Genomic DNA, 27654 nt, shown 5'->3' with positions numbered 1-27654 from the left:
TTGGTCGATGAATTCGTTTTCAGTAGTGGCTATGTTGCAAAAATCACTGTTGAGTTCAATGAGGCCGGTCGTCTGGTCAGTGTGATGTGTGCCTTCGCCTATTTGTAAAAGTTTTTGAGCAAAATGTGCTGTTGTTTCGTCTTTCGAGAGTTTAACTCTCATATTTTTTGTTAGTCGCAGCATTTGTATGTGTGGCCAGAGATGTGATTTTTTAAAGCATGCACTGATCTCGTCTGCTGGTGTTGAATTGGAGATAACTGGAAGTGTTTGTCGAAAATCTCTTGAAAGTATGAGTAGAGCTCCTCCCATCACTTCAGAGTTTCCTCGCAAGTCTTGTAATGTTCTGTCCATGGCTTCGAGTGATTTTTTATGTGCCATTGTGCATTCGTCCCAGAAGATAATTTTAGCTTGTTTTAGAAGTTCAACCCGTGCAGATTCTCTTGAGATTTTACATGCCGGGAATTGTTCTTCGGCTGTATTCAACTGTAGTTGTAGGGCCGAATGGGCAGTTCGTCCTCCTTCCATAAGTATGGCTACAATGCCGGATGATGCCTGTGCAAGTGCGATGTGTTGTTTAGCATGTATTTTCGCCAGCAATAGATTTATTAGAAACATTTTCCCGGTGCAGCCTGGTGCGTCCAAGTAAATAATTCCACCAGTGTTGTTGTTGATCCGGTCCATGATAACGTTGTAATTTTTTTTTATTGTCATTGAGGAGTGGTTTGTTGTGAGCAATGTATTGAAGTAGTTCGTTGATGTTGTAGCTTTTTTCCTTTGTAATTTCGAAGATTAGCGCACTGAAAGCATCTTTTCGTGGTGCTGGCATCCCAAGTTGTACTAAGGTCTGGTTTTTATTGCTAAACATTTATTTTCTAGGCGAATGAGTGTTTCATTGAAGATGTCGTCGTTTAATTCGATGGCCAATTCTGGATGAGCTTGTCGGATTTGGTACAGTATGTCCTCACTCATACTCTCTTTGAAGGAGTCCCATAGCTGTTTTGGATTCGATGGGTTACGTGCTGTTAGAATTATGACGAATAAGTCTCTGATTTGTTCAGCTGAGGTTGTGATTAAGGCTTCTTGTAATGTTAATTTCCAGTGGTTGTCGTTTTCCAGTAGTCCTAAGCGTTGGCATGCTTCTCTGCACGTCTGGAATAGGTAACCGTGAACAGTCTTGAGATCTGTGAAACTTGTTGGTCCCCGTATTTTGTGTAGCAACATCCGGAGGTAGAAACATTCGGCGTTGTTCGGATGTAGGGTGTATACTCGGCCTAGTGTGTCAATTTTCATGATTCCTGTATGATTCTCTAGTGGAATTCCTTGTTTTTGTCGTTGAAAGACAACATGTCTTTCAACTTTTCGAGAGTCTGGTTGCTTTTGTTTGTGCTCTGAGGAATCTTGTTTTTATGTGGTTTTTTGGTGATAAATCATGATGGAATTTGTATACAGTTTTTTCGGAAGACAGGACGGACGATAATTTGTCAAGTAGGACCTTTTAAATCGAACATTTGTGAAATACGGTCGAAAACGGTACTTTTTTCGATTATCCGGTATTTCCGCAATCCGGTTAACCGGATTTGAGACGGCGTCTAACGCGTATTGTCGTCTTACTATTCGACACAAAATTTGGGGGTCCTAGGACCATTTTTCGCTGAGATAAGCGGAAAAGTGCCGATACTTCCGGTCGGTAATCGAACGCCGATATTACGCTTCCGGCTTTACGGATCCCAATTCTATCCGGTCATTTCTTCGGGGACAGGATCTGTAACCTGAGTTAAAAATTTTAAGCAAATCCACCGAATAGAATTTAAATTATGGCGATTCTAGAATTCAATAAATTATCAACATCTTACTCAACATTGGTTGTCATGGCTACGGTCATTGACCTTTTGCCATAGAGCGTATAAGAACAACCGGAAGTTCGAGTCTTTATTGGTGCTGATATTTATAGTCCTACTTATTAGCTCTAATTTATTCCCATTGCACTTTATATTATTGATATAATTAGACATTTAATATTGGGATGGAATTATACATTAGGGAACAATTTTCGCAGGATGCAAAACGTATCATGGACGAAGTTAAAACATATGCCATTAATAACCCGAATGGTAAATTTCATGTTACATCACACATGAAATTTATTTTAGACCAATTCCAAAAATTAATTGACTCTGCCGAATCCTCATTTGACAAAATGAAATCTATGGAGCCTTTTATAGATAGAATTAATACATTGGCAACCAAGTCTGATTTGACTGAAATGATTAACACAGGAAAAATTTCTGATATTCAGGGTACCATATTAAGAAAACTGGACGCAATTGAACATAATCTCATTCAAACTGTAGGAGATGGGAATCAGGCAGTTATACAGAGAGAGGTATTAGAGAAAATATCTGCGATAGAAAGAAAAATTACAGAAAGTACAGATAAGGTTATTACAGATAAATTAAGAGAAACTGGAAATCGAATTAATGCCCAAATTATTCAACATTCTACAAAAATTATGAATAAATTAAATGTGGATTCCATCTTAACGAAAGCTCAAAAAATTGAGGAAAGCCTTGATAAGCTGAGGAACGAAGGCCCAATTTCTGACATCATTAACAACCAAATACATATGCAGGAACAACTGATTAATATAAAAGATAAAGTTGTTCTAAAGACAACTCAAGAGAATTTGAGTGGCCTTGGAGCGGCCTTGCCTGACGCCCCCATCTCAGAAATTCTTAAAAATCAGACATACATTCAAGAAAAACTGGAGAACTTGGCATCATACAGAATGGGAAGGAAAAATAAATATTACAACAATTGGGTTATTCAGATAACACCTAGTCTAAGAAATCAACTTTTAAAGATAGAAAAACTGTCAATTCAATGGTCAAAATGTAAAACAACAGATTTTTGCCCAGTGCTCCAATGCTTTCGGTGTTGTCGGTATGGCCATTCCACAGCAATGTGCAGCCAAGAGATGCCCACATGTAGCCACTGCTCTGGACAACATACCTATAACGAATGCACAAATATAGACCAACCTCCGGTATGTTGTAACTGTAGACATGAACACACCATGGCTGGGCATAATGCCAGAGATAGTTCTTGTAGGGTATACACGAGAATCAAAACCAATCTAATAAATAGAACTGACTATGGAATTACAGCCTAAGACTAAATTAGCTTCCTGCAATACAATATAGGTAGAAGCATTGCTTCTACTTCTATCTTAACTTCTATCATCAATCAATTTGATCTCATTCTTTGCCAACAGCCATATTGTGTGTTCCTGGATTTCGTTAACTCTAGCTCACCGTGTATTCATCGTCTTCACATCTAAATACTTAGTAACTACTTTAAAAGAGCTACAAGAGTCCTACAAAAGTGCCAAGAAAGTGCTTCAAGAACGCTTCAAGAGTACTTCAAGAGTGCTTCAAGAGTGTGACAATCATTCACGTCAAATACGCATCGAAAACGATAGTGAGATGCGTGAATGAAATAGAATTGTAGAATTTGACGTCAATATTGAAGAGAAAGGTACGAATAGCTGCAAACATAACTGGACCAAATGGAACTGACGCTAAAGAAAGTCCATATGCAGCAAAGAGACGACGCAATTTTACAAACAATTATTGCAAGTTTACCGTCTCGGCGAAGACGCCTCTAGTTTATAAAATTGTTCGTGCTATGCTTGTTATTGTCTGTGCTCTGTGCTCTGTGCTCTGTGTTTTTTTTTTTTTTTTTTTTTTTGTCTACATGTCACTATATTTGTAGTTGATGTTATGCTTTATTCTGGTTAAATAATTTACATATCTGTAACTCATATATTTATTGTAACTCTGTTATATTTCATCCGGTTATGTATTACGGCACCGGTTATGTACCTTTGGTATCTTTTTAATTAAATAACTGAACTGAACTGAACTGAACTGTCGTTGAAAGATTTGTCTTGTTTTGTTCCACGTATAATAGATAGGGACGTCGACATATAGTAATGTTTTCGCGAATGGATCCGTTTGGCACAGTTGGAAAAAGTCTGTTAATGTTGTGTTCTGAGGTGGTTCGCTTGCAATTTTTCTGGCGGTGTCTTTTGTGAAGTAAACTCTCTGTCCATTCTCCAAATATACTGCCAAATGTTGCACAGTTGGTTCGCGTTCGTGTATGGGAAAACCGAAAAACCGCCACGCTGCTTCGTTACTGTTGATGTATCTTCCCATTTGGTACATGAGGATCTCGTCGTTTCTGTTTTGTTGTTCGCTGTCTTTGGCTATTTGAAATACTGCCATGTCAGTGCATTTGTTCACATACTTACAGACATATTTGATGGATTTCACTGAATTGCCTTATTCTACGTTTATGTGTGCTTGGAACATTTTGGAAAGTAGAATGGTATGACCCATTGATTATCAATTGCCAGTTCGTCTCTGCCTTGTATTCGTATTTTTGCTGTGAAGCAACCATTTTTGCGTGATCGTCTTCTGTATTTGGGATAAGCCATCATCTCCAGTTTGTGTGTCGTCCAAGTATGGTTTTGGGTATATTTTTGTACATTTCCATCACACATGGCGAATTGGGGTTTAATGGCCCGCATGGTCCGTGAATCATGTTTTTCACTACTATGTCGTACAGTTCCGGATCTTCTTGTAGATCGGGAAATTCAGCTTGGATGATTTTGTCGATATCCGTGGGATGAATTCTGTTGTGTAGCCAAAAGAGATTGTGTGAGTGAGGCAGTCCTCATTTTTGCCATTCGATTGTGTACATCCAGCATCTAACGCAGTGGTCCCCAACCCTATGCCCGCGGGCACCATGGCGCCCGCCAATCGTTTTACGTGTGCCCGCCACTGTGCGACCACGATAAAAATAAAAATATTTCGGTTTTCAATAAAATGCTATGTAAAAGTTTTTTCACTTTGAATGATTAACCATTCAAAAGTAGAAATGGCGTCCAACACAGATGAAAGCACAAAGCGAAATGCGACCGATCTCTTTTTCCCCTCCGCCAAATCTGCACCAATTCAATTTCCCATACCTGAAATGAAGTAAAACGGTCCGTTCTGAATACCGTAAAATCAAAGTAGGGAAACGTGTAGGGCCCGTAACTTGGAGTGACCTAGAAATTTCAGCAGTCGTTAACTAAAAAAAAAAAAAAAGGTCAACAGCCATCCGTGTGTCAGAAGTAATCTCCGCCACGATATCTCTCGCACCATCTAGAAATATTCTGGGTGACACCACGATATCCGCACCGGGTGTCACCCATGCTAATGTCACATTATATAAGATTTGTTTAGAAGCAACTTATTTAAATGGGGCCCCAATTTAAATTTTGCCTAGGGCCCGCTAGAGGCTTAATCCGGCGCTGTTAACTATGTCCAAATATAAATTCACCTTGAAAAAATAAATGGTGCCCGTCGTCCAGCCGGTATTCTAGAATGTGCTCTTAGATACAAAAAGGTTGGGGACCCCTGATCTAACGGTTCCAAAGATGTGGTATTTTTTTGATGACTTCAATAAATGTCATTTGTTTTTGCCGGAAAACTCGGGCTATTATGTCGTGTCGATCCATGGGGGCTTGTCCGTATCTTAGTTCTTTGATTTCTGGCCACGGTGAGTTGCATGTGAATGTTATGAAGAGGTCAGGTCGTCCATATTTTCTTACGTAGGTCATGGCATCTTGAGTGTATTCGTCATGTGTCTCGGACTTTCTATGTATGATGAGGGTAAGATTACTATTGTTCCAATGTCGTCAATGTTGCCGTCATTTATGATCGCGTCTCGAAGGTGGATGTATTCTTCCGTGCGTAGTTTCTTCTGATTCGGTTTATGTAAAGCATCCGTTCCGCTTCTGTTTTTACATACATATCTACCAGGAATTGTTGGAATAAACGGCGAGTGTTGAGAATGTAATTGTATGTTTCGTTGTCTCTAATCATTAAGCGGTAAGCATAGAACTTCTTGGAAGTGACTTTTTTGTTTGTTTCTACGCCTGTTTCAGGTTGGATTTGTTTCACATTAAAATGATATCCGTCCTCTCCGCGCAGAAATATTAATGGATATTGGAGGGCATCATATGAACGATGTGTCTCTGCAATGCCGTTGTAGTCCCTCTCTTCTTCGTTGTACAATTATGTCACGGCTTGTGTTTTCATTGTCCACAATTACGATGGCGACTTCGTCTATCTGAGGTGCATTAAATCGACGTTCGTGTTCTCCAGATGGTCTTTTGTCGGCTTCAATTATAACTTTATAGTCATCAGAAATCATTCGGTCTAGTGCTGTTTTGAATATGTGAATCAGTTGATTGTATTCGTGTAACATCTTGGATTTTTTCTCGTATCAATCCACTGATATTTGTGCATCGTCGATCAATTTCTCTTTCTTCATTTCTGATGAAATATACTTGCAGAAATTTATGGTTTTCGTTGGGTAGTGTTAGTAATGATTCCATTTTGTGATAGATTTGTCCTTGGATGAAAAAAACATAATCGATTTCATCTCTGTTAGTGTTGATCGAAGTGACACCGAAAGAAGTCATTTGGAAGCAGGCGTTGTTCGCTTTTATATTTTGAAGAAAGTGTTTCGATTCTGGAGTTTCTCTGGTCATGTAATGTAGAAATTCTTGCGGAGGTGCTTCCAGTGGTGGTAATCGAATTTTTCCATTCATGCAACAGAATCCTGGTGTTTCTCCGCTGAATTTTTTAGCGTTGCAAAATTGGCAGATGTTATCCATTTTTCCGATTACGACGTGTTTGTGTTTGTTATATTCTTTCGTCGGGTCGTAGTGGAATGCTTCATTCGTTAGGTTGTACTGTTTATTTGTCCTCGTCCGCGCTTCTCGTAGGGTGATATTTGCATGGGTGGCTTGCGTTCGCAGTCTTTTATTATAAGATTGTGTCGCAATTCTTGATTCTTCAATTCGTTCATTTCGTTGTTCTTCGGTTTCTCTGCTTCTCACGGTGCTCATTCTCGTTCGTTGGGAATGTAAACGTGCCTCGCGCTCTTCGACTCTTTCGTTTTTTCGCTGTTCTTTTTGTTTTCGCCGTTTTGCTTTAGAACTGGCGAGATCTCCTCCTCTTTTAAGTTTGGGCATTGTATAAAATATAAATCAAATAAACTGTTTATTAACAAATACACTAAGTACATTTTACACAGTTTTCACACTTTATTTTCGATTTATGTTCAGCCACTTTTTTTTTTAACTCTTTCCGCCCTGTGGGCACTAAGAGGGCCTCTTTTAGTAGGCCCATTATGGGTTCGGCCAGGCCCACAATGGGGCGACCGGGTGGTGAGGGACGGGGCCCGACATATCCGAACGGACCACCCCCCGAAAAATTCCTGGGGATTATTCGACCCGTTCGGATTCGATCCCGGGTCCCCCAGAGCGGTAGGCTGCCACCTTTACCGCTCGGCCATCCGGCCGTCTATGTTCAGCCACTGTATCACTTTGACTACTCACACTTTACTGTTTGTTTTTATTCACTCACTGCACTACTTTGGAACTTTCACTTCTGTTTCGGTTTTTCCCTTCGTCACTGATAAGAAACTGACGCTCGAACCCATGACGGATCTTGCTTTGTATACCCCCACTAATGGTAGTCCCATCCATACAAAAAGGGCTTCGAATGGTCCACAATGTTCCAGAACATTCCACAACATTCGAGAGTCTTCTGGAATGTTCCACAATGATCTGCGATGTTCCGGGATGTTCCGGGAACATCCCGGAACATTCTGGAATGTTGTAGAATGCTCTCGAATACTCTCGAATGTTCTGGACTGTTCTAGAAATTTCTAGAGCGAAACTTCCCGCCCTTATATCTTCAACAGCACGCCCTTCAGGTAAAAACGGGAACCTTCTTCATGGATGGGGGATAGAGGGCTACCATACCATATAACCATATAAACCATATACCATATAAACAGGGCTACTCCCTTGATCGTACCGGGGCTCGTTTTTGAGTTTTACGCGGCACGCACATTGTACACTTACTTTTATAATATAATTTGATGATTAATAGACGTTCTCTTTATTAAAATAACTTTATCTTTAATGGGAAAGTAAATACATTATATAAGTCATACACCGTTAATTTGCTGAATTGTAATCAATTATTCAATCGAACTTGTTTTTATATAGCTTTCTGCAAATTAAGCTATATCATAAAAATTTTAGACGAACTGAACTTCAGTCCTTAAAAATATATATATGAAATTCGAAAAATTCAATTAATTGGGAGTTTCTAGATCTATCAAGAAATTTTAATGGCAATCGGTCAAAAAATAACCCCCAAGATTTGTTTATTTTTGGGTTCAGAAAACTTTGCAACATAGAAAAATGAAAAAAAACAAAAAAAAGTGTTTTTCCCCCTATATATATGGATATTAGTGTGTGTGTATGGCACGATTTTGTTCACCCATTTAAAGCTTAAAAATTCCCGTGATTTTTGTGGAAAATTTCTGAAATTTTTTATTGAGGTTTGTGTATTAGGGGAATTGATGCTGTTAAATTTTGATTATTAAAAGTCTACGGGGTGGGGAGATAAAAGGGGTCGTGTGTCTTATCCCAGTAGAGTCGGATTTAATGATGATTTTACTGGTTATTAGCATTTACAAGTTTTTATAGAATTCATCTCTACCCTCAAAATTAAGCTTTTGGCCATTTTATAATTAACAATAAAAAGGTTTTTAAATAAAATATCATAACAGATGACGCCACACGCTATTTTAGCTTTATTGACTTAAAAGTTCCCATCTCGTTACTTGTTATTTTTATTCCTTTCGAAATATATGATTTTTCTGCTATAAATTTAATTCCAAATATTCAAGACAGATGGAGTTACATTAGTCTAAATTGGCAATTTTAAGAGGAATCGTTACATGTTTAACAATGAATTATAGCAATATGATACATAATAACGAATAAATATGGATTCGGCACTCCACTGGGCGGTAATATTTAATTTAATTTAAAAATATATTATCTCTGGTTAGATTAGAAATATTCGATTATATTTAAAACTTGTGTAACCGATAAAAAGTGTTAAGTAATTTGTGATTACTTCATTTTAAAAAATCACTGCATTAACTTTTCAATTTTATTTAGCATATTTTGTTAAAAGTTTCCTTAGAATCGTTTAAACTTAAATACACTTAATAAAAGTATTAATAGAAAAATTGTTGAAATTTTAAAGATCCTTTTGTCTTCCCGATGACGGTAATAAAATCTTACAGACTGACTGACTCATTGTTCTGCAAATTTTATTGACAAATTTAAAGCCTCAATGAAGTCAATTAATTAATTGCCTTCTTATTAATAATTATCTTTGCCTACAAAAGATATATTTTATACAGAATTTTGGTGATTTTAATAGCTAAAATCGAAATATTTCTTAATGTATATTTATTTGTTGTAGTTCTCGCTGTTTTACGAACTGAACTATTTTCGGTAGGTCACAGAGTGAAATTATTTATTTATTTTTTAAATAGTTTCTCCTAGATGGTACCACGAACAACTCGCACACGTATACGATAACAATTTGGATTTTTTAAAGCGTTTTTGTTAACAGAATAAATGTATTCGAAGTGTCTACCAGAAATTGAAATGTCGCTTTCACTAAATAATTTAGTAATTAGAACGAAATTATACATTAATAAATATAAAAGTTATAGTTAAAAATTTATACTGTTTTATTTTAAGCATAAATTTTTGCTAATTTGAGTTGTCTTTTAAGATTAAACATTTACTTTACTATAATAAATTAATTGTTTAAGTAAAACAATAAACAAAGACAAAAAATATTCATTTTATCACACTTTTATTTTATTCCATCAAAACATAAAAAAGTTAAGCATAGAAAAATAACATTTTGGTAAAAATATACTAAAATACGTATAATAAAATAATAATTTACGTTTAATAGAAAAATTAGCTGTCTGTTTTTTTAAATTATGAATAACAATAAAAACTTTTAATAATAAATATCATATTTTAAATAGAATGCTGCTGTTAATAATAACAATAAGATTTATAAATATAATAAACTCGAAATGTTTAAGCTTCGACGTCCAGTTCGATAGATCCAGTTAATTCGTTCAACTGTCGCGAATTAAACACCAAAGCCAGCTTGGTGCTTCCTTCTGTCTGGGGTTTCAGACGCTCGCGATAAACAAATGTTTCTTTGGGTTTCACGTCTCTATAAAATGATACAATCAAAACATTAAAATATGAACCCAGATAATGGAAAACAAATTAAGGAAAACGTTTAATTATTCTAAATACCTGACATCGAAACGATAAGACGTGGTAACTCCGGGGCATTCGATAGAAACTGTGCAGTCAGTCAATTTTCTGTCTAAGGGATTTGTAAAACTCATTTTCAAGCCGAACTGTTGGTTTACTTTTGGAGTTCCTTCAATCTGTTAATAAAGTTTAAAATTCTTACAGGTATTCACTATAAATTCTTAAGATAAATTTTTCGATAATTACAGTATATGAATTATTTTAATGTACATTGAGTTAAAGTTTGATAAATTAATGATTAGGGTCATACAACGTAACCGTGGCTATTACCATAAAATAATTAACATAGTTTATGTAAATAAATAGTAATATAAATATATGCAGATTATTACGTAGTCGATGAGAACCTACTTCTAAATCCACAGAAGGTTTGATCACTTGAAAATCATCCTCTTCAGACCATGTTTGTTTGGTTTCCTTAACCGTTGCAATGGCATATATCTTTATCATAGAGTAATCTACTAACTTATCGTAGTATTCGTCAGCAGTTACTTTTATTTGGAGAACTTCCTCTGCAAGTAATCGATTATATTTTGTTAAATCAAGAACGTTCGATGATTAAGTATAAAATAACATCACATACTTTGTTTTGGTTTCAGCATAAATTCGACACTTTCTCTCTTAACTTTAGCAGCTACTATACCGGTGTAGTAAACACTACTGGCCGATAAAACAGCCGAAACTGTTCTGTGCTCGTCACTTTTATTTTCTAGCGTGACTGTTACCATAAATGGTTCACCTATCATCACTTGTTCAATGTCGAGAAGATCCAGAATAACGTCTTCTTTCTCGACGGATGGTATATCGTATATGAAATTTAATCCTCCGCATCTAATAGCATTTCTGACAGTCATTCTTTCCTCGATAGTTCCTAAGAATTACAAAAATTTCTTATTTTTTATTTAAATTTTTAAAAGAATTTAGCTTTAAAATCGAAAATGGACATAATTTTACCTTCTTTTCTTTTATATTCATCAGTTATATTTTGTAAATCTTTATCTCCTCGAATATCATCAATCCCAACTGACTTTGTCGCAAGTAACTTTCCAACGCTATAATATTTAAAAAAACATGTTGAATCTATTTATAAAGCAAGATATCTAGAGTTATAATTAATATATATAATTTACTGCTTACTGATATTTATTAATTGCCATTTTTTTCCAACCAAGATCTGAAGTTTCATCTCTCTGCCAGCTTACAACATCAGCATTCACTTCAGAAAATATAAATGGAGTGTCAAACATATAGCCAATTTCTCCACGACGTATGGCAACGAGCGAAGATGGGCCAGCACGATAAACTCCTGAGTTAAAAATAAACATATTTTATTTAACATTCTAATCGTAAATCATCCAAGCATTATTTGTTTAACACTTCATAAGTCTAAATCCAATAAATATAACTTAAAAATATATTAAATTCACCTTCGCTCCTTTCTTGTGGTGTAGCATCGATAGTTTGCCAGCCTCCATAACCGGATGGAAGATCGGCCCATCCAACAATCATTCCAAACGTGGAAATTCCTTTGAAATTATTTATATTTAAGAATATTAACTGTTCTTTCTTATTCTTCTTAAGAACTTTGCTATTGGCATAATTCACGAACTAATTGTGATTATTTATTGTATAAAAATTAAATAAATTTATTTATGTTTTATTTGAGCGTCCAATGAATATAAACTAAGTTAAATTCTAAACATTTATTACAAAATTAAAATATTTTTAAATAAAAACAACCGATTATAATATTTATAATTATAATTTATTCGAAATATCATCGTGTATTAACAGTTATTTTTATGGATAAATGAATATTTGTATGTTTTTATTAATTCAAAAAGTCAGATGAATTAGGAAAATATTATTTATTCGATATTTTTTTTTCGTTTGAATACATTTGGTTCAGAATTGATGATTGTAGATAGAAGTTCGTGTTTCTTACATAAATATATTTTGTTTTTAATTTTTAAGGATCTAATTAATTATAATTTTTTTATAATGTCTTTCAGAATTTTCTTCTTTTTTAATATACAAAAGAAACTTCGTGTGTCTGAAAATAATTCATAATGAATTAATGCTACATTAATTATTTCATTACTTTAACGAAAGTTTAATTGTCTTTTCTTTCATCAACTATAAATAGAGAAATTAGCTCGTATAAACTGTATCTTGGTAAATAATTTTCCCTTTTCAAATACAGGTTTAAAGTAATATAAATTTATAATTCATTTAATAAACAAATGTGACCTAAACAAATGAGATCAGCATGATAACAAATATTTTATGAAAATATTAAAACAAATCTCATTGTTACTATCAAAACTATTCGTACTAAAATAATTGCAGATTTTTTGGTGCTGCTGGGGCGAAATGTAATAAGAACAAACGTTAAAACAGATGTGCATGCAATTTTTCATAGCTACTATACCTATTCGTTGTGTGGGTTAATATGGAAGCATTTAGCTTCAAGTGCTTTTTTCTCCAATGCTGCGATTGTATGATCCATTTTTGCCGCTTGGCCATTCGCGGGGAGCGGGAAATAATGCCTTCCGGGAGGTCTTTTATGGTTAACTGGTCCCTATTCAGGCTTTACAGACGTGGAGTAAACCCGGAAAACTCCACGTGGCCAGCTCTTCCGGGCGAGGTGCAAACCCACGACCGAACTCCGTGTTTAGGGAACAGAACCGTTTGGCCACTGGTCGGCCTTTTCATAGTTACTCTCTAGGATTTCGTGAAAAGTTTTGAACAAATTTAACATTGAGTAATAATTAATTAATATGTAATAGTAATTAATCACGATTGCATAATTAAGAACAGTATTACTGATTAAGATAAAAATTAAGTTTGTGTAACAATTAAATTTCTGTTAATAATTACCGGAACGAAGTGACGACTAATACTTGACTTCATGCATTCCTTGTCAACATTATAACTCTAGAATGAGTTCTCCGATCTTAATGAAATTTTCTAGGACGACTCATCATCACACAAGGATCAACCTATTAAAATTTCAACTCTCAAAAATGATCCATTTTTGTAGAACTGGAGATAGAGTCAAAAAGAAGATCGCGTTTTTCTTCAGTATGGATAATTTTTGACAGTTGAAATTTTAACCATTTCATCCCTGACTGATGATGAGTCGTCATAGAAAATTGAATCAAGATTGGCCAACTCATTCTGGAGTTATAATGTTGAAGAGAAATGCATGAATGCATGCTCCTAATGCTCGCCCTATAGCTCTTCCTCTGTTTATTTTAGTGGAATTCGATAGCTATCAGGAACCTTTCATCTATGATAATCTGTTTCCAATAAGCCCCATAACACGCTCTTCGAACGATGGCAGTATATTGCGATCTCGTAGGCAGTTTCCCCTTACCTTAGCATACTCGATGACTATACATAAATCACAGAGATTAACTCTTCCAAAAATCAAAATAGATATAGGGAAAAAAGAGACAGCTATCGGTCTCAATGTAACTATGTTACATTCAGTCGAATGAAAAAATAACTGACAGAGTATTTTTAAAGAGTTACAATAAAGATCGCTACGAGACAATCTGTAAGTCCAAGGCCCGTAGTGAAAGACAGAATTTTGTGAGACGTTGTCATAGCAATTAATTAATGGCTTATTCTGACCTTTAAATGATCCAATAGAAATCAAATACATTGTTGAGAACGAATGATTCTTTCTCTCTTTTTTCCCTCATAATCTAGAAAATAAAGGTGAGAGCAGCTTCGTTCCGACTAGTTAAGTAACGCTGATGCAGCGTTACTTAACTAGTTATATACCTCTCTGTTTCTTCATTAATTTTAACTTACAAATTACATAGCGATAAGCCCACCAGTGTTTAGCCGAAAAATAAGCACAGCAGAAAGATTGAAATGAAAACGTCATTGAAAGTTTAACCGTATTAGCAACTACCATTGCTATGTTTACTGTGAAGTGTCAAAAGAAAGTATTGAAAAAACTTTATATGATAGCCTATATCTGCTGCAAGATCTGATGGAGTAACTATGAAAACATTTGATGTAAATCGGTCAAAGTTTATACAAGTTAGAGATTGTCATGTTCTAGTAGGATGTTGCTTGTGGATTGATCGTGCTGTTAACAGTGAAACGTCTAATACATTTGTTAGTCTTCTCTTCAACACTTCTGAAATTCAAAAGTCCATCAAATGTAGAATGCAAAGCGCTGGCCATCTGAAATTTTTAAAACATTTTTAATCACTAAATAATTGTAAATAAACATTTCGACTATAATTACCTTGATAGGAAACTTTTTGTTGACGTATATAAATCCGCACATTGACAATCTTAAAGCAATTTTTCCAAATCTTTTCATAAAGTTTAAAATCTTTTGTGGATCAGAAATTTCACAGTTTATTAATATTTAACAATTCAGGTTTATTTAAAAGCAAAATTAAACTTACCTTCAACTTTTTTTCAAGTTTAAGTTTACATTCCGCAAACTTTCTAATGTCTTGAAATGTATTTTCCGTCTACACGCAAAAAATATTTTACTTTATTATAACATTACCAAATTTTAAAAGTATTTTATAGAACTTACCACTGCGACACCAGAAGAAAAAAGAAAAGCAACGATAACGCAACCAATGTTGAAAACTACAGCTGTTAAAAATGCAAGGTATTTCATATACATATCCATCTCTACAAACAGTAATGAGTAGTAGCAAAGACTCGTTTCAAGCAAGAGAAAAAAATAAGCAATCGTCATTGGAACATTTAGAACAGAGTTAGCGGTTTCCTTGATTGTCCAAAGATCTGCGTGTTGAGTCATCAGCATTTCTAATTTAAATTCGATGTGCGAATCGTTAGGACGAAGAAGAAATAACGTTTTCCTTAATCTGAGAAACTCTCCTCTCAAGATCGAATGAAGAAATATCACAATTAACAGGAAATGAAAGCCTATTCCAAGAGTGTACATTGCAAATACACCAGACGAAATTGTACAGAATAACCCTTGATATCGATACCGTGAGTTTCTTTCGTAACTACTATAAAAGACCAACATATTTGTAAATTGAAACAAAATGAAGATACCGAATATCAATGATAAGAACAAGAGCCAGATTTTACGAAATTTAACAGAAAGGTTATCTTCTTCGGAATGAGTCATATTTCTTAATTTTAAGATTGGATTCATCTTAGATCTTTTCATCCAACTGAAAATAAATGAAATAACAAATGCCAAAGTAGCCCATGTGAATTTCAGAAAAATGACATCTTGACCGAATAATGAAAAAACTCCCTCGCACGGAATATAATTTTTAATATTGGTGATCATCATCGAAGTTAATATAAAAAATACGAACCATATATATAATTCGATAAACGGAAAATATATCTTTGTTAGAAATGTGTGAAAACTACCATAAGATTTACAATCGTTACAATGACAAGGATCGAGTGGATCTACACCCCATATTAAGAAACTGGATAAATAATCTGTTAAAAAACATCTCAGACAAATTCCCGTATTCGAAAGATCGAGCGATTGTACTTGAATTGTCGTCTCCATCTTCTTTTATTAGAGTTCAGAACTTCGGAAATTCTTGAAAATCTTTAAAATAGAATAATCATTTATTTAAAATTAACGTAGTAGGTGTGGATGCTGTGAATATTAATTCTGTGTGAACAGTCTTTGTAAGCGAAGTAATGAGATTGGTAGACGCTCCAACAGCATACGGTTAGGGAAACTTAGTTTATTTATTCATATGCATTTCGGGTTGGTTTATTTTCCAACCCCTCTTCAGTGCTGTTAAGGAAATTACAAAAAACGTTGAGGTTTCCGACAGTATTTAGGATCACGTAAATCGGAAAATAATAAACATAGAAACTTACATATTATAAAGCCGATGCGTTATTATAAGTTGGTACAATTTTTATAATTTTTTTCGGTATTTTTAACAGGAGTGTTACATTCACTACAACAAAAAATCTGTGATTTAATACAATATAAACAGATTTGTGATTTAATACAATTGTTAAATATATATATATATTTATATACAGTTATACATTTTATATTATTTAAATAAAAACTTACATTTGCAGTGCAGGTGTTATGTTCATGATGAGAGTGAAGATGGGTAAAGATCGGTGTTTAACGGGACTTGACTGCTTACTGACATGTGTTGTAAGGTTACCGAAAGCCAAGGCAATCTGAACAGTGGGGTGTGTTGTAAATGATGTTTAACGGATGGAGGTGTCTTTTATTAGTTGGTACCATTGGAACCAGTTGGTTTCCATGGTACCATTAGTTGGTACCATGGAAACAAGGTTAGTGAAACTTACAAGGAAAACTGAAGTTCTAAAACACGACATGAACTACCTAAGATGTTTTTTGAGAGAAGAACGCACGCCCAATACAATGAAGTTAAAAAAATCTATCAGAAACATCATCCCTAAACATACTGTGTGGAAAATCGAGCGGATGATAATAAAAGCCGTCATCAGATTTAAACATAAAAAATGGAATAACTTTAAATACCAATTGAGAAAGGTCCTACACAAATCTGATTATAACGTTAACCCATACCAAGGAATAGCGAATGATTATAAATATAAAAAAGATATGAAACTCCACAAGTTATTCTCATACCCAACTCCAAGGGAAAAAACGCATGGTTAAATAATTTAATCATAAACTAATCGACTATAAAAATACCGCAATATGTAAGGTGTCTCCTAGCACTGGGTCTCGAATACAACCTCCCTGTCAATAATATAACCACTAACATGATCGCCAACATTGATAAATGCGTCCAAAATTTAACAATTAAAAAAGAAGAAAAAGGTAACTTAATCGCTACGATCATCCATACGTTAAAATCCGGTAAGCAAAATAATAGACATAAAATCAACAAATATAAAGCTTATTTAAATAATACCATAAAAGTCCTCAAAATCAATAATCTTTCAATAATTAAAGCTGACAAAACCGACTAACTAATCATAATAGATATTAACAAATTAAAAAAGAAAACGATTGAACAGATTAATAACATAAATTACATTAAATTAAATAACAACCCATACGAAGAAATTAAAAAGGAGTTAACTAACATAATTAAGCACATGTACCTTAATAATAAAATTACCGAATACAACAAATATCATATTCTTAATTTCAAAAATAATAGGACCCCCAAACTAAATATTAGATTAAAAACCCACAAAATTGAAGAAAAATACAGACCTTTAGTCGATTTTAGATTCTCTATACTTTACAATTTAGAACAATATATCAAACAACAATTAACAGTCATAGACTACTCTCATCACAGCGTAAAAAACGCCGATGATGTTATTAATAGAATACTGAAATTGAAAAAAGAAAACACTGACAAATTAATAAGCCTAGACGTTATCAATATGTATCCAAACATAAAATGGAAATTAATTGAAGAAAGCCTTATTAAACAAAATGTAGATAAAACTTTTATTAACCTGATACAATTTGCATACGAAAAAAACTATTTTAAAGTTATTGATGACTATTATAGGCAAATAGATGGCATCAGCATGGGATCAAAGATGGGGCCTAAGCTAGCTGAGTTAGTCATGAAAAACATAGATGAAAGAATAAACAATATCCCAGGCATAAGACTAGTTATTAGATATGCAGATGACTACTTACTCATATACAACAACAAAATAACAAACGATAATATTATCCTCAACATTGCTAACAATATTAACGGAAACATCCAGTTTGACTTAGAAACAGAAAACAATAACAAAATTAATTACCTGGACATAACAATCACGAACACACCTAATAAGTTTTCCTTTACAACATACAAAAAACCCTGTAATGTTAACAAAACCATCAACTACTTCTCATATCTTCCAGAAAATATTAAAAAGAATATTTTTATCATGGAACTAAAAAACGTTTACACAAGAAGTACTGATGATAATAACCGGAAAAACAAATTAAAAGAACTTGAAACTAAATTTTTACTTAACGACTACCCCAAATCGAAATTAAACACATGGCAAAAACAATACTGGCTACACAGATATAATACCAAACACAAACCAGACAAATTATATAAACCCTTCCCATATATAAAAAATATCTTTGACAAATGCAATAACATCCTTAAAAATAACAACATCAGCTTAGCTCCATCATTGACCAACAAAATATCCAACTCCATACACCACAACATAAACAAACAATACAACAATAAGACAGACATCCTTCATAGTATCGGAACAGTTTACAAACTTGAATGCAACTGCCATGACCCAAAAATTTATATTGGTGAAACGGGCCGTATATTAGATACTAGAATTAAAGAACATGAAGCTGCTATATGCCTTAAACATAACACTTCCCCTTGGTACACCCACACAATTGAAAATAACTGCCAAATTAATAGAAACAATATCAAAATTTTACATTCTGAAAAAGATCCTTACAAACGGAGATTTAAAGAACATATTGAAATCAAAAAACATCCTAAAGAGCAGCTCATTAATATTTCTGAGGGTATGACAATAAACCCCCAATGGTACCAACTAATAAAAGACACCTCCATCCGTTAAACATCATTTACAGCACACCCCACTGTTCAGATTGCCTTGGCTTTCGGTAACCTTACAACACATGTCAGTAAGCAGTCAAGTCCCGTTAAACACCGATCTTTACCCATCTTCACTCTCATCATGAACATAACACCTGCACTGCAAATGTAAGTTTTTATTTAAATAATATAAAATGTATAACTGTATATAAATATATATATATTTAACAATTGTATTAAATCACAAATCTGTTTATATTGTATCAAATCACAGATTTTTTGTTGTAGTGAATGTAACACTCCTGTTAAAAATACCGAAAAAAATTATAAAAATTGTACCAACTTATAATAACGCATCGGCTTTATAATATGTAAGTTTCTATGTTTATTATTTTCCGATTTACGTGATCCTAAATACTGTCGGAAACCTCAACATTTTTTGTAATTTCCTTAACAGCACTGAAGAGGGGTTGGAAAATAAACCAACCCGAAATGCATATGAGTATGTATATAATTCGTCTCTGTAATCCAAAAGATTTTTGGTAGACGGTCTCACAGCAAAACTTTAAGTTAGGTACTCTCTTTTATTCCTTAAAATATGACATATGCATTTCGGGTTGGTATATTCAACCAACCCCTCCTCAGTGCTAATTTTTCAAAGACAAAAAAAGGAAGGGGGTATAATACCCAATACATGACACAAATACATTACAAGATGTCACACTTACTTACTCTTAAAGTAAAAGTTGTATATGAGCTACCTCTACATCAACACACCAAACCATTTGCTTTCCATTTAAAATGCACTTGAAGTGTTTGCATAACGTCACTTCTAAAAAAACCATTGTACATTATGACTATTTTTGTAAACAACCAGTATATACAATAACTAATACGACACATACCTCTAAAATATAAATAGCATGCGAACAATCAAATCAACTAGTGATACATTAGAATACCGCTTTTAAATCAATCGCAACAACATCACCATTCCATCACTATATAGCGCCCTTTATCACTTTGTACCATCTAGAATCTATTTGCATTCCATCAGAAATATTTATTAAATTATTTTGGTTTTTCTTAATTTCTAAATGTTCTTTAAATTTACGTTTATATATATATATTTCTTTCATGATGTAGAATTTTAATATTATCGCGATTAATTTTACATTTATTAATTTCCGTATGTTCACACCAAGGTGAATTTTTATACCTCAACCTGATAGCCGCTTCATGTTCCTTTATTCGTATATCTAATCTCCTACCAGTTTCTCCTATTACTATTATCCTACATGGATTCATACAGTTACACTGTATTTTATATACAATACCTGTCTTATTTAACTGATCTTTATTATTAAGGTTACTTCTATTAATATATCTAAAAACATTATCTGTGATCTTATTAGTCAAAGTCGGGGCCAAACATATATTGTCTTTCTTAAGGATTTTACTAATATTTTCAAATATATCATTTATGTATGGGAATTTTTTATACTGTTTTTCAGATTTATATTTTGTATTAAATCTATTTTTCAAAAAATCAGCTCTCCACTTATTAATTTTAAATTTTGGGTAATCATTCAAAATGAATTTATTATCTAATTCTTCTAATTTAAGGTTAATATTATGTTTTTCTGTTATACGTGTATAAATCTTTTTTAATTCCATCAGGTATGTATTCTTATTTATATAATCAGGAATGTAAGAATTGTAATTCGTAGTTTTTTTAACATCAGAAGGTTTTTTATATGTTATAAATTCAAATTTTTTAGTATTGTTTATAATAGTGATATCAAGGTAATTAATTTTTTTGGTTTCTTCAAGTTCAATGTCAAATTGTATTTTTTTATTTATACCATTTATAAAGGGATGTATAATGTTTTCATTAGTTAAACTACTGTTATATATTATTAAATAATCATCTACGTATCTCACTATTAATTTTATGCCGTTAATGTTATTTATTTTCTTCCTTTAAGAAAATTCATTACTTATGAATTTTGTTAAAAGTAATAATCTTACAATTATAAAAGCAGATAAAACGAAACAATTAGTTATAATGAATAAAAATAATTGAAAAAACTAGTGAACAAATCAAAAGTAATAATTATATCCAACTAAATGAGGACCCGTATGAAGAAATAAAAAAGGAATTAATTAAACTGGTTAAAAAAGGTATTCAGAATAATAGTATTAGTAATATAAATAAAAATTACATACTAGATTCTAGAAATGATAGAACCCCACAGTTAAATATTAGATTGAAAACGCATAAGCAAGAGGAGAAGTTTAGGCCAACCGTAGATTTTAAATTTTCGATTCTATATAATTTGGAGCAGTATATTAAACAACAGTTAAAACATATTGAGAATTCTATTTATAGTGTGGATAATGCTGATATGGTTATTAATAGAATAAAAAAGTTAAAAAAAGAAAACACGGATAAATTAATGAGCCTTGATATAAAAAATATGTATCCCAATATAAATTGGGAGTTAATAAGAGACAGTTTAATAGAATTGAATGTAGAAAAAACTTTAATCGATTTGATACATTTTGCATATAGAAATAATTATTTTAAGGTGAATGATAAGTTTTATAGACAGATTGAGGATATAAGTATGGTCAAAGATGGGGCCAAAATTAGCAGAAATAGCTATGATTAATATAGATAAGAAAATAAATAACATTAACGGCATAAAATTAATAGTGAGATACGTAGATGATTATTTAATAATATATAACAGTAGTTTAACTAATGAAAACATTATACATCCCTTTATAAATGGTATAAATAAAAAAATACAATTTGACATTGAACTTGAAGAAACCAAAAAAATTAATTACCTTGATATCACTATTATAAACAATACTAAAAAATTTGAATTTATAACATATAAAAAACCTTCTGATGTTAAAAAAACTACGAATTACAATTCTTACATTCCTGATTATATAAATAAGAATACATACCTGATGGAATTAAAAAAGATTTATACACGTATAACAGAAAAACATAATATTAACCTTAAATTAGAAGAATTAGATAATAAATTCATTTTGAATGATTACCCAAAATTTAAAATTAATAAGTGGAGAGCTGATTTTTTGAAAAATAGATTTAATACAAAATATAAATCTGAAAAACAGTATAAAAAATTCCCATACATAAATGATATATTTGAAAATATTAGTAAAATCCTTAAGAAAGACAATATATGTTTGGCCCCGACTTTGACTAATAAGATCACAGATAATGTTTCTAGATATATTAATAGAAGTAACCTTAATAATAAAGATCAGTTAAATAAGACAGGTATTGTATATAAAATACAGTGTAACTGTATGAATCCATGTAGGATAATAGTAATAGGAGAAACTGGTAGGAGATTAGATATACGAATAAAGGAACATGAAGCGGCTATCAGGTTGAGGTATAAAAATTCACCTTGGTGTGAACATACGGAAATTAATAAATGTAAAATTAATCGCGATAATATTAAAATTCTACATCATGAAAGAAATATATATATATAAACGTAAATTTAAAGAACATTTAGAAATTAAGAAAAACCAAAATAATTTAATAAATATTTCTGATGGAATGCAAATAGATTCTAGATGGTACAAAGTGATAGAGGGCGCTATATAGTGATGGAATGGTGATGTTGCGATTGATTTAAAAGCGGTATTCTAATGTATCACTAGTTGATTTGATTGTTCGCATGCTATTTATATTTTAGAGGTATGTGTCGTATTAGTTATTGTATATACTGGTTGTTTACAAAAATAGTCATAATGTACAATGGTTTTTTTAGAAGTGACGTTATGCAAACACTTCAAGTGCATTTTAAATGGAAAGCAAATGGTTTGGTGTGTTGATGTAGAGGTAGCTCATATACAACTTTTACTTTAAGAGTAAGTAAGTGTGACATCTTGTAATGTATTTGTGTCATGTATTGGGTATTATACCCCCTTCCTTTTTTTGTCTTTGAAAAATTAGCACTGAGGAGGGGTTGGTTGAATATACCAACCCGAAATGCATATGTCATTTTTTAAGGAATAAAAGAGAGTACCTAACTTAAAGTTTTGCTGTGAGACCGTCTACCAAAAATCTTTTGGATTACAGAGACGAATTATATACATAGTAACATACAGCAGTCCAGATACAGAGTGCATATGAATAAATAAACTAAGTTTCCCTAACCGTATGCTGTTGGAGCGTCTACCAATCTCATTACTTGGCTTACAAAGACGGTTCACACAGGATATTTAAAATTATTTATTGATTACATACTAGCAGTTGACCCGGGCATTGCTCGGGCAAAAAATAACATCAAACATTAAGATTTTTAGATTTTTTCGTACTTTTAATTTTTCTATTATATTATAGTATTTGGTTTATATTACTACGAATGTTATCTTACGTAACGGTTTAAAACACCAAGTGCCTAATGTCTTGCATTTAAAAAATTTTTTAAATTGTGTAAGTAGAGGAATAAAGAATTTTGAAAATGTGTTCGATTGTTCATTTGGTTTGATAAACCCTAACATAGTAAGGAAGTAGCCACGTTGTAGCAATGTGAAGGATACCGTCCGAAAAAAACACTTCTACTTGACCTGTGTTACATAAAAATACATTGGTAGGTTAATTTATAATGTTGCAACAAATAGTATAATCAGCCTCAGGCCGAATATTCGGCCAAACCATTCGGCTTGATTAATACATGTACGCGTTATGGCAAGGAAACTGCTCTCTATTGGCCCGCTGTCACTACGCTTTGCCAATCGCATTAACTGTTGACAGTTGTAGCAGACAAGAGCTTCATGGTAGTATGTGATTAGTGATGATATCAAATGTGGATAACAATGAAATGACGTACATGTGTAAATAACAGAAAAAGAACAGAAGGACCGTGAAGTGAAAATGTGAAAATAAATATGAAATTGAGTTGCTAACATAATCGAACAAGTCGAGGCAGCTTATTGGCGCGAAATTCGCGGCTGTCAATGCCAAATAATTGTTCTCATAGACTTCAGAAAGCTAAATGCTTGTAATGAAAGTCACTTAGCGTGCATGGGCGAAAGCCTGGGGCCGTTCAGGCTACCAAGCTGTCTCGAATCTGTGAAATCATAACTGTGACTTATACCGACATCCCATCTGTTTTTTTTTAATTTTTCTTTTTTATTATACCTCCGTTATCACCAGGTTATGAGTCACGTAATTATAAAATGGGAAATCTACAACGAAAGAGTGACGATTCGAAAGTATCGTGCACGCACACATTATGATATATGCGTAGGCATACGTGGACTAGAGCGATAGAGGAAATAGAAAGAGAAGAACAAAGGCGAGTGCCTAAAAAGAAGGATAGGCAGGGTCAGACCCTCAGTTGCGCGACGATTCTCGAACGAATAGGTGTGTACGTGATCTTTGTAATTATAAATTGTGAATACGTGTGACTAATATTATTTTGTTTTCTATTTTGTGCAGATTATAAGTTATAAATAAATATATACAAACAACACTAATCCGATAACATTAAATCTAAATACCAAAATGATTAATTTACTGTGTTTTTGTTATTTCTTACTCCTGTTTTTAGGTATCCGGTATTCGGCCGAATAGTGATTAAATATTTGGTATTTGGCCAAATAGCGAAAAATAAGCAGAATAGGCTGAATACTGAATAGGTACTGAATATTCGTTGCATCATTATTAATTTATACACATATAAACACATGTGTATATGTATATATATATATATATACAGTATATATATGATTACTATGAATGTGTGTGTATATATATATATATATATATATATACACATTCATAGTAATCATATATCGTGATCATATAGAGAGGTTTCAAGGTCGCATGTCACGTGATAAAACACACGTTTGCTCCGCCCATTCGCCATTTTTGTGGTAGTTTTCGCTGGCTTAGCTTGCACGTGGTTTGTTGTTCGACTTCTTTTTTTAGTTTAAACGTACAAAAATACTGCAGTTCTATTATCATGGATTAAGTTAAAAAAGTCTTTTTTCTTGCGGGCTATTCTAGCAGTCTAACAGGACAAGATGCAGCTCTATAAGAAGAGGAAATTTCGTTATGTCAAGGCGATCCATACGAAGCCAGTTTATCAGACTAAGTCGTAGATCAAGAGTTGTGGCCGAAAGTAGGATTTGGTGACATTATAAACTATTTGGTTTTGACAACAAATTTCTACACCCTGTCACAAATGAAAGCTTATAAATCTTTAGAGGCCCATAACTATTTAACAAGTGGCTGGGTATCTCCTGATATAAAAGTAAAAGTAATGAATAACAGCCAAATAATATTGCTTGGAAAGATATGTTTTCTTTTGTTTGTACGTAAAACTCGTGTTTTTACGTATTTCTTAACTAAGAATTTATGTCTGAAAGTAAAAAAGTCTGATTAAAAACAGCTGTGGCAATTTTTTTAATTCAAATTGTTCCTTTATTTTCTAGTTGAAATTAGCATATAATAAGCCTACTTGCTTTTAGTTTTAACGTATAACGTTTATAAGTTTGCAGTAGCTAAAGCTTGAAATTACATTAGTTATTCATTTATAAATGCACTATACCGAAATAAATTAATATAAGCAAATCAGTAAACTCTTTTAGGTTTTAAAATATAACTTAGTGTTTATTAATGTAAATATTGAAATGAAATGTTTCTGACAAACTCTTGTATTGATATTCACTTTATTCGTATCGAAATTTTTCCGGTTAATTCTCGAGAGCCATGCAGTTTGCCTTCGTCGTGAAAGCTCCTCAGTTTGGGATCCTTGATGACAAATAATGCCGGGAATTTTAAAAAATGATGTTCCTTTGTTCTTGAGTGAACTAGCATCACACCCAATTACACAACAAATCACCATAGTGATATACGCGACGAAAAAAAAACAATACAAAAACTCCAGTTAAAGCGCACGTGAACACACACAAAACGTAAACAAGTCACAAAGATGGCGCTGGACAATTGCGCATGCTCATGACGTCACTCGTGATGTCGACATGAAACCTCTCTATATAGTGATCATATATACAGGGTAGGCCAACGAAAACGAAACGGCAGAGTGTTCGTGTTCGTCCAAGCAAATCGCTCGGACAGGTCGATTTTATTCTCGAGGGGACATCTTTTGCAAGAAAGTTTTTGTGATTCTGAATACAACAGACAACAAAAAATTTTAAAAACTCATTTATTTTGTATTAACTAAACAAACATTTATTTCGAAAAAAAATGTTTGTTTAGTTAATATTCAGATTCGCAAAAACTTTATTGCATAAGATGTCCCCTCGAGAATAAAATCGACCTGTCCGAGCGATTTGCTTGGACGAACACGAACACATCTGCCGTTTCGTTTTTGTTGGCCCACGCTGTATACACATTCATATACACATACATTCATATATATCATGTATGTGTTTTTACAAAACTTTATATCAGGTTTCAGGATTTTTCAATTTACGCGACGGATTTCCTCGTATGGATGTGCCTTGACCGCTGCATCAATGAGTTAAGAAGTATTATATTTTTCTTAAGCATTATTTATAATTTAACAACTTAATGTGCTGATAACATTTCATCATATTATGTTTTAATTTATGAACAAAAATTTCTTTTTTTATAAAGAATATAACATAATAATCTTATAAACAATAAATGTAATATTTGTAGAAGAAAATTTTTCCCTAATGATGTAAGTGTAATGATCATAATCATTTAGACAGGTCTTATCGACAAGTAACGTGTCAAGGATATAATTTAAATTTAAATCTGAAACCCTTTATTCCCATTGTTATTCATAATTTTTCTGGTTACAATTTACATCTAATTTTAAAAGATATTTCTAAAAGGTATATATCCTCTCATAGAATTATTTTCATCAATATGGAAAAATACACTACATATACTTTAGATCAGGGGTCCCCAACTTTTTTGTACCTAAGAGCACATTTTAGAATACCGGTTGGACGGCGGGCACCATTTATTTTTTCAAGAATTGGACATAGTTAATAATACATACACATAATGTACAAAAAACATTTAATTCCAAAAATGAAATTTAACATAAACAAGAATATTAACAATAATTTTTATAAAACAAGTAATTACCAAACAATGCATACAAAATCTACAAAGTATAAAAATTCTTTATAAAAAAAATATAAATCTCAAAGTCAATGTGATTTTTGGCATTGCATTTCATTGGCCATTTGCTTCGTAATTAGAAGAGTATGTTATTCCTGCTCGTAAGCAATCATCAAGGTGTTCATCTGTAAGTCGTGATCTGTACTTTGATTTTATGATGTTCATTGTCGAAAACAATGATTCACACAAGTATGTGGAACCAAAAACGATTTTATTTTATATGCTGCTTTTTTCAAGAATGGAAATTTGTTTCTTTCAACTATATTTCAGAAATTCTCATCTGATACAATGGATTTTAGGATAATGTCGTTCTGAAGATCCAAAATTTCTATCTCTACCCCTCCAGCCTACCCCCTCTGGAGAGACCCGGGATCAAATCCAATCGGGTCGAAAAATCCCCAGGAATTTTTCGAGGATGTCCAAGCGGATGTGTCGGGCCTCCGTCCCTCGTCACCTGGCCGCCCAATTGTATGGTGGCCGAACACATAATGGGAGGGAGTTTAAAAAAGGAAAAGTTAAAATCGCTTAAAAATATCTTTTAAAACAGAAAAACCTAATACCAAATTGATGAAGGGTCATGATATATGCAAAATGCACATATTAGTTTAGTAAAG

The 27654-nt window shown here is 32.9% G+C and overlaps 1 protein-coding gene across 1 annotated transcript in view; it reads left to right on the top strand.

Annotated features, from left to right (window-relative positions):
- Nucleotides 1-27654, top strand: part of LOC136983078 (uncharacterized) — a 139947-nt gene that overhangs the window by 95794 nt on the left and 16499 nt on the right. The window contains exons 16-17 of the mRNA XM_067279711.1: nucleotides 2057-2891; nucleotides 3307-3477. Coding sequence (XP_067135812.1) covers nucleotides 2057-2891; nucleotides 3307-3477 — 1006 coding nt within the window. The remainder of the gene's footprint in view (nucleotides 1-2056; nucleotides 2892-3306; nucleotides 3478-27654) is intronic.

This window comes from Centruroides vittatus, unplaced genomic scaffold (genome assembly GCF_030686945.1).
Source record: "Centruroides vittatus isolate TY-2023 unplaced genomic scaffold, ASM3068694v2 contig_875, whole genome shotgun sequence".
Classification (NCBI taxonomy): domain Eukaryota; kingdom Metazoa; phylum Arthropoda; class Arachnida; order Scorpiones; family Buthidae; genus Centruroides; species Centruroides vittatus.
Note: the sequence above shows the minus strand (reverse complement) of the source record. Positions and strands in the feature narration are given on the sequence as shown.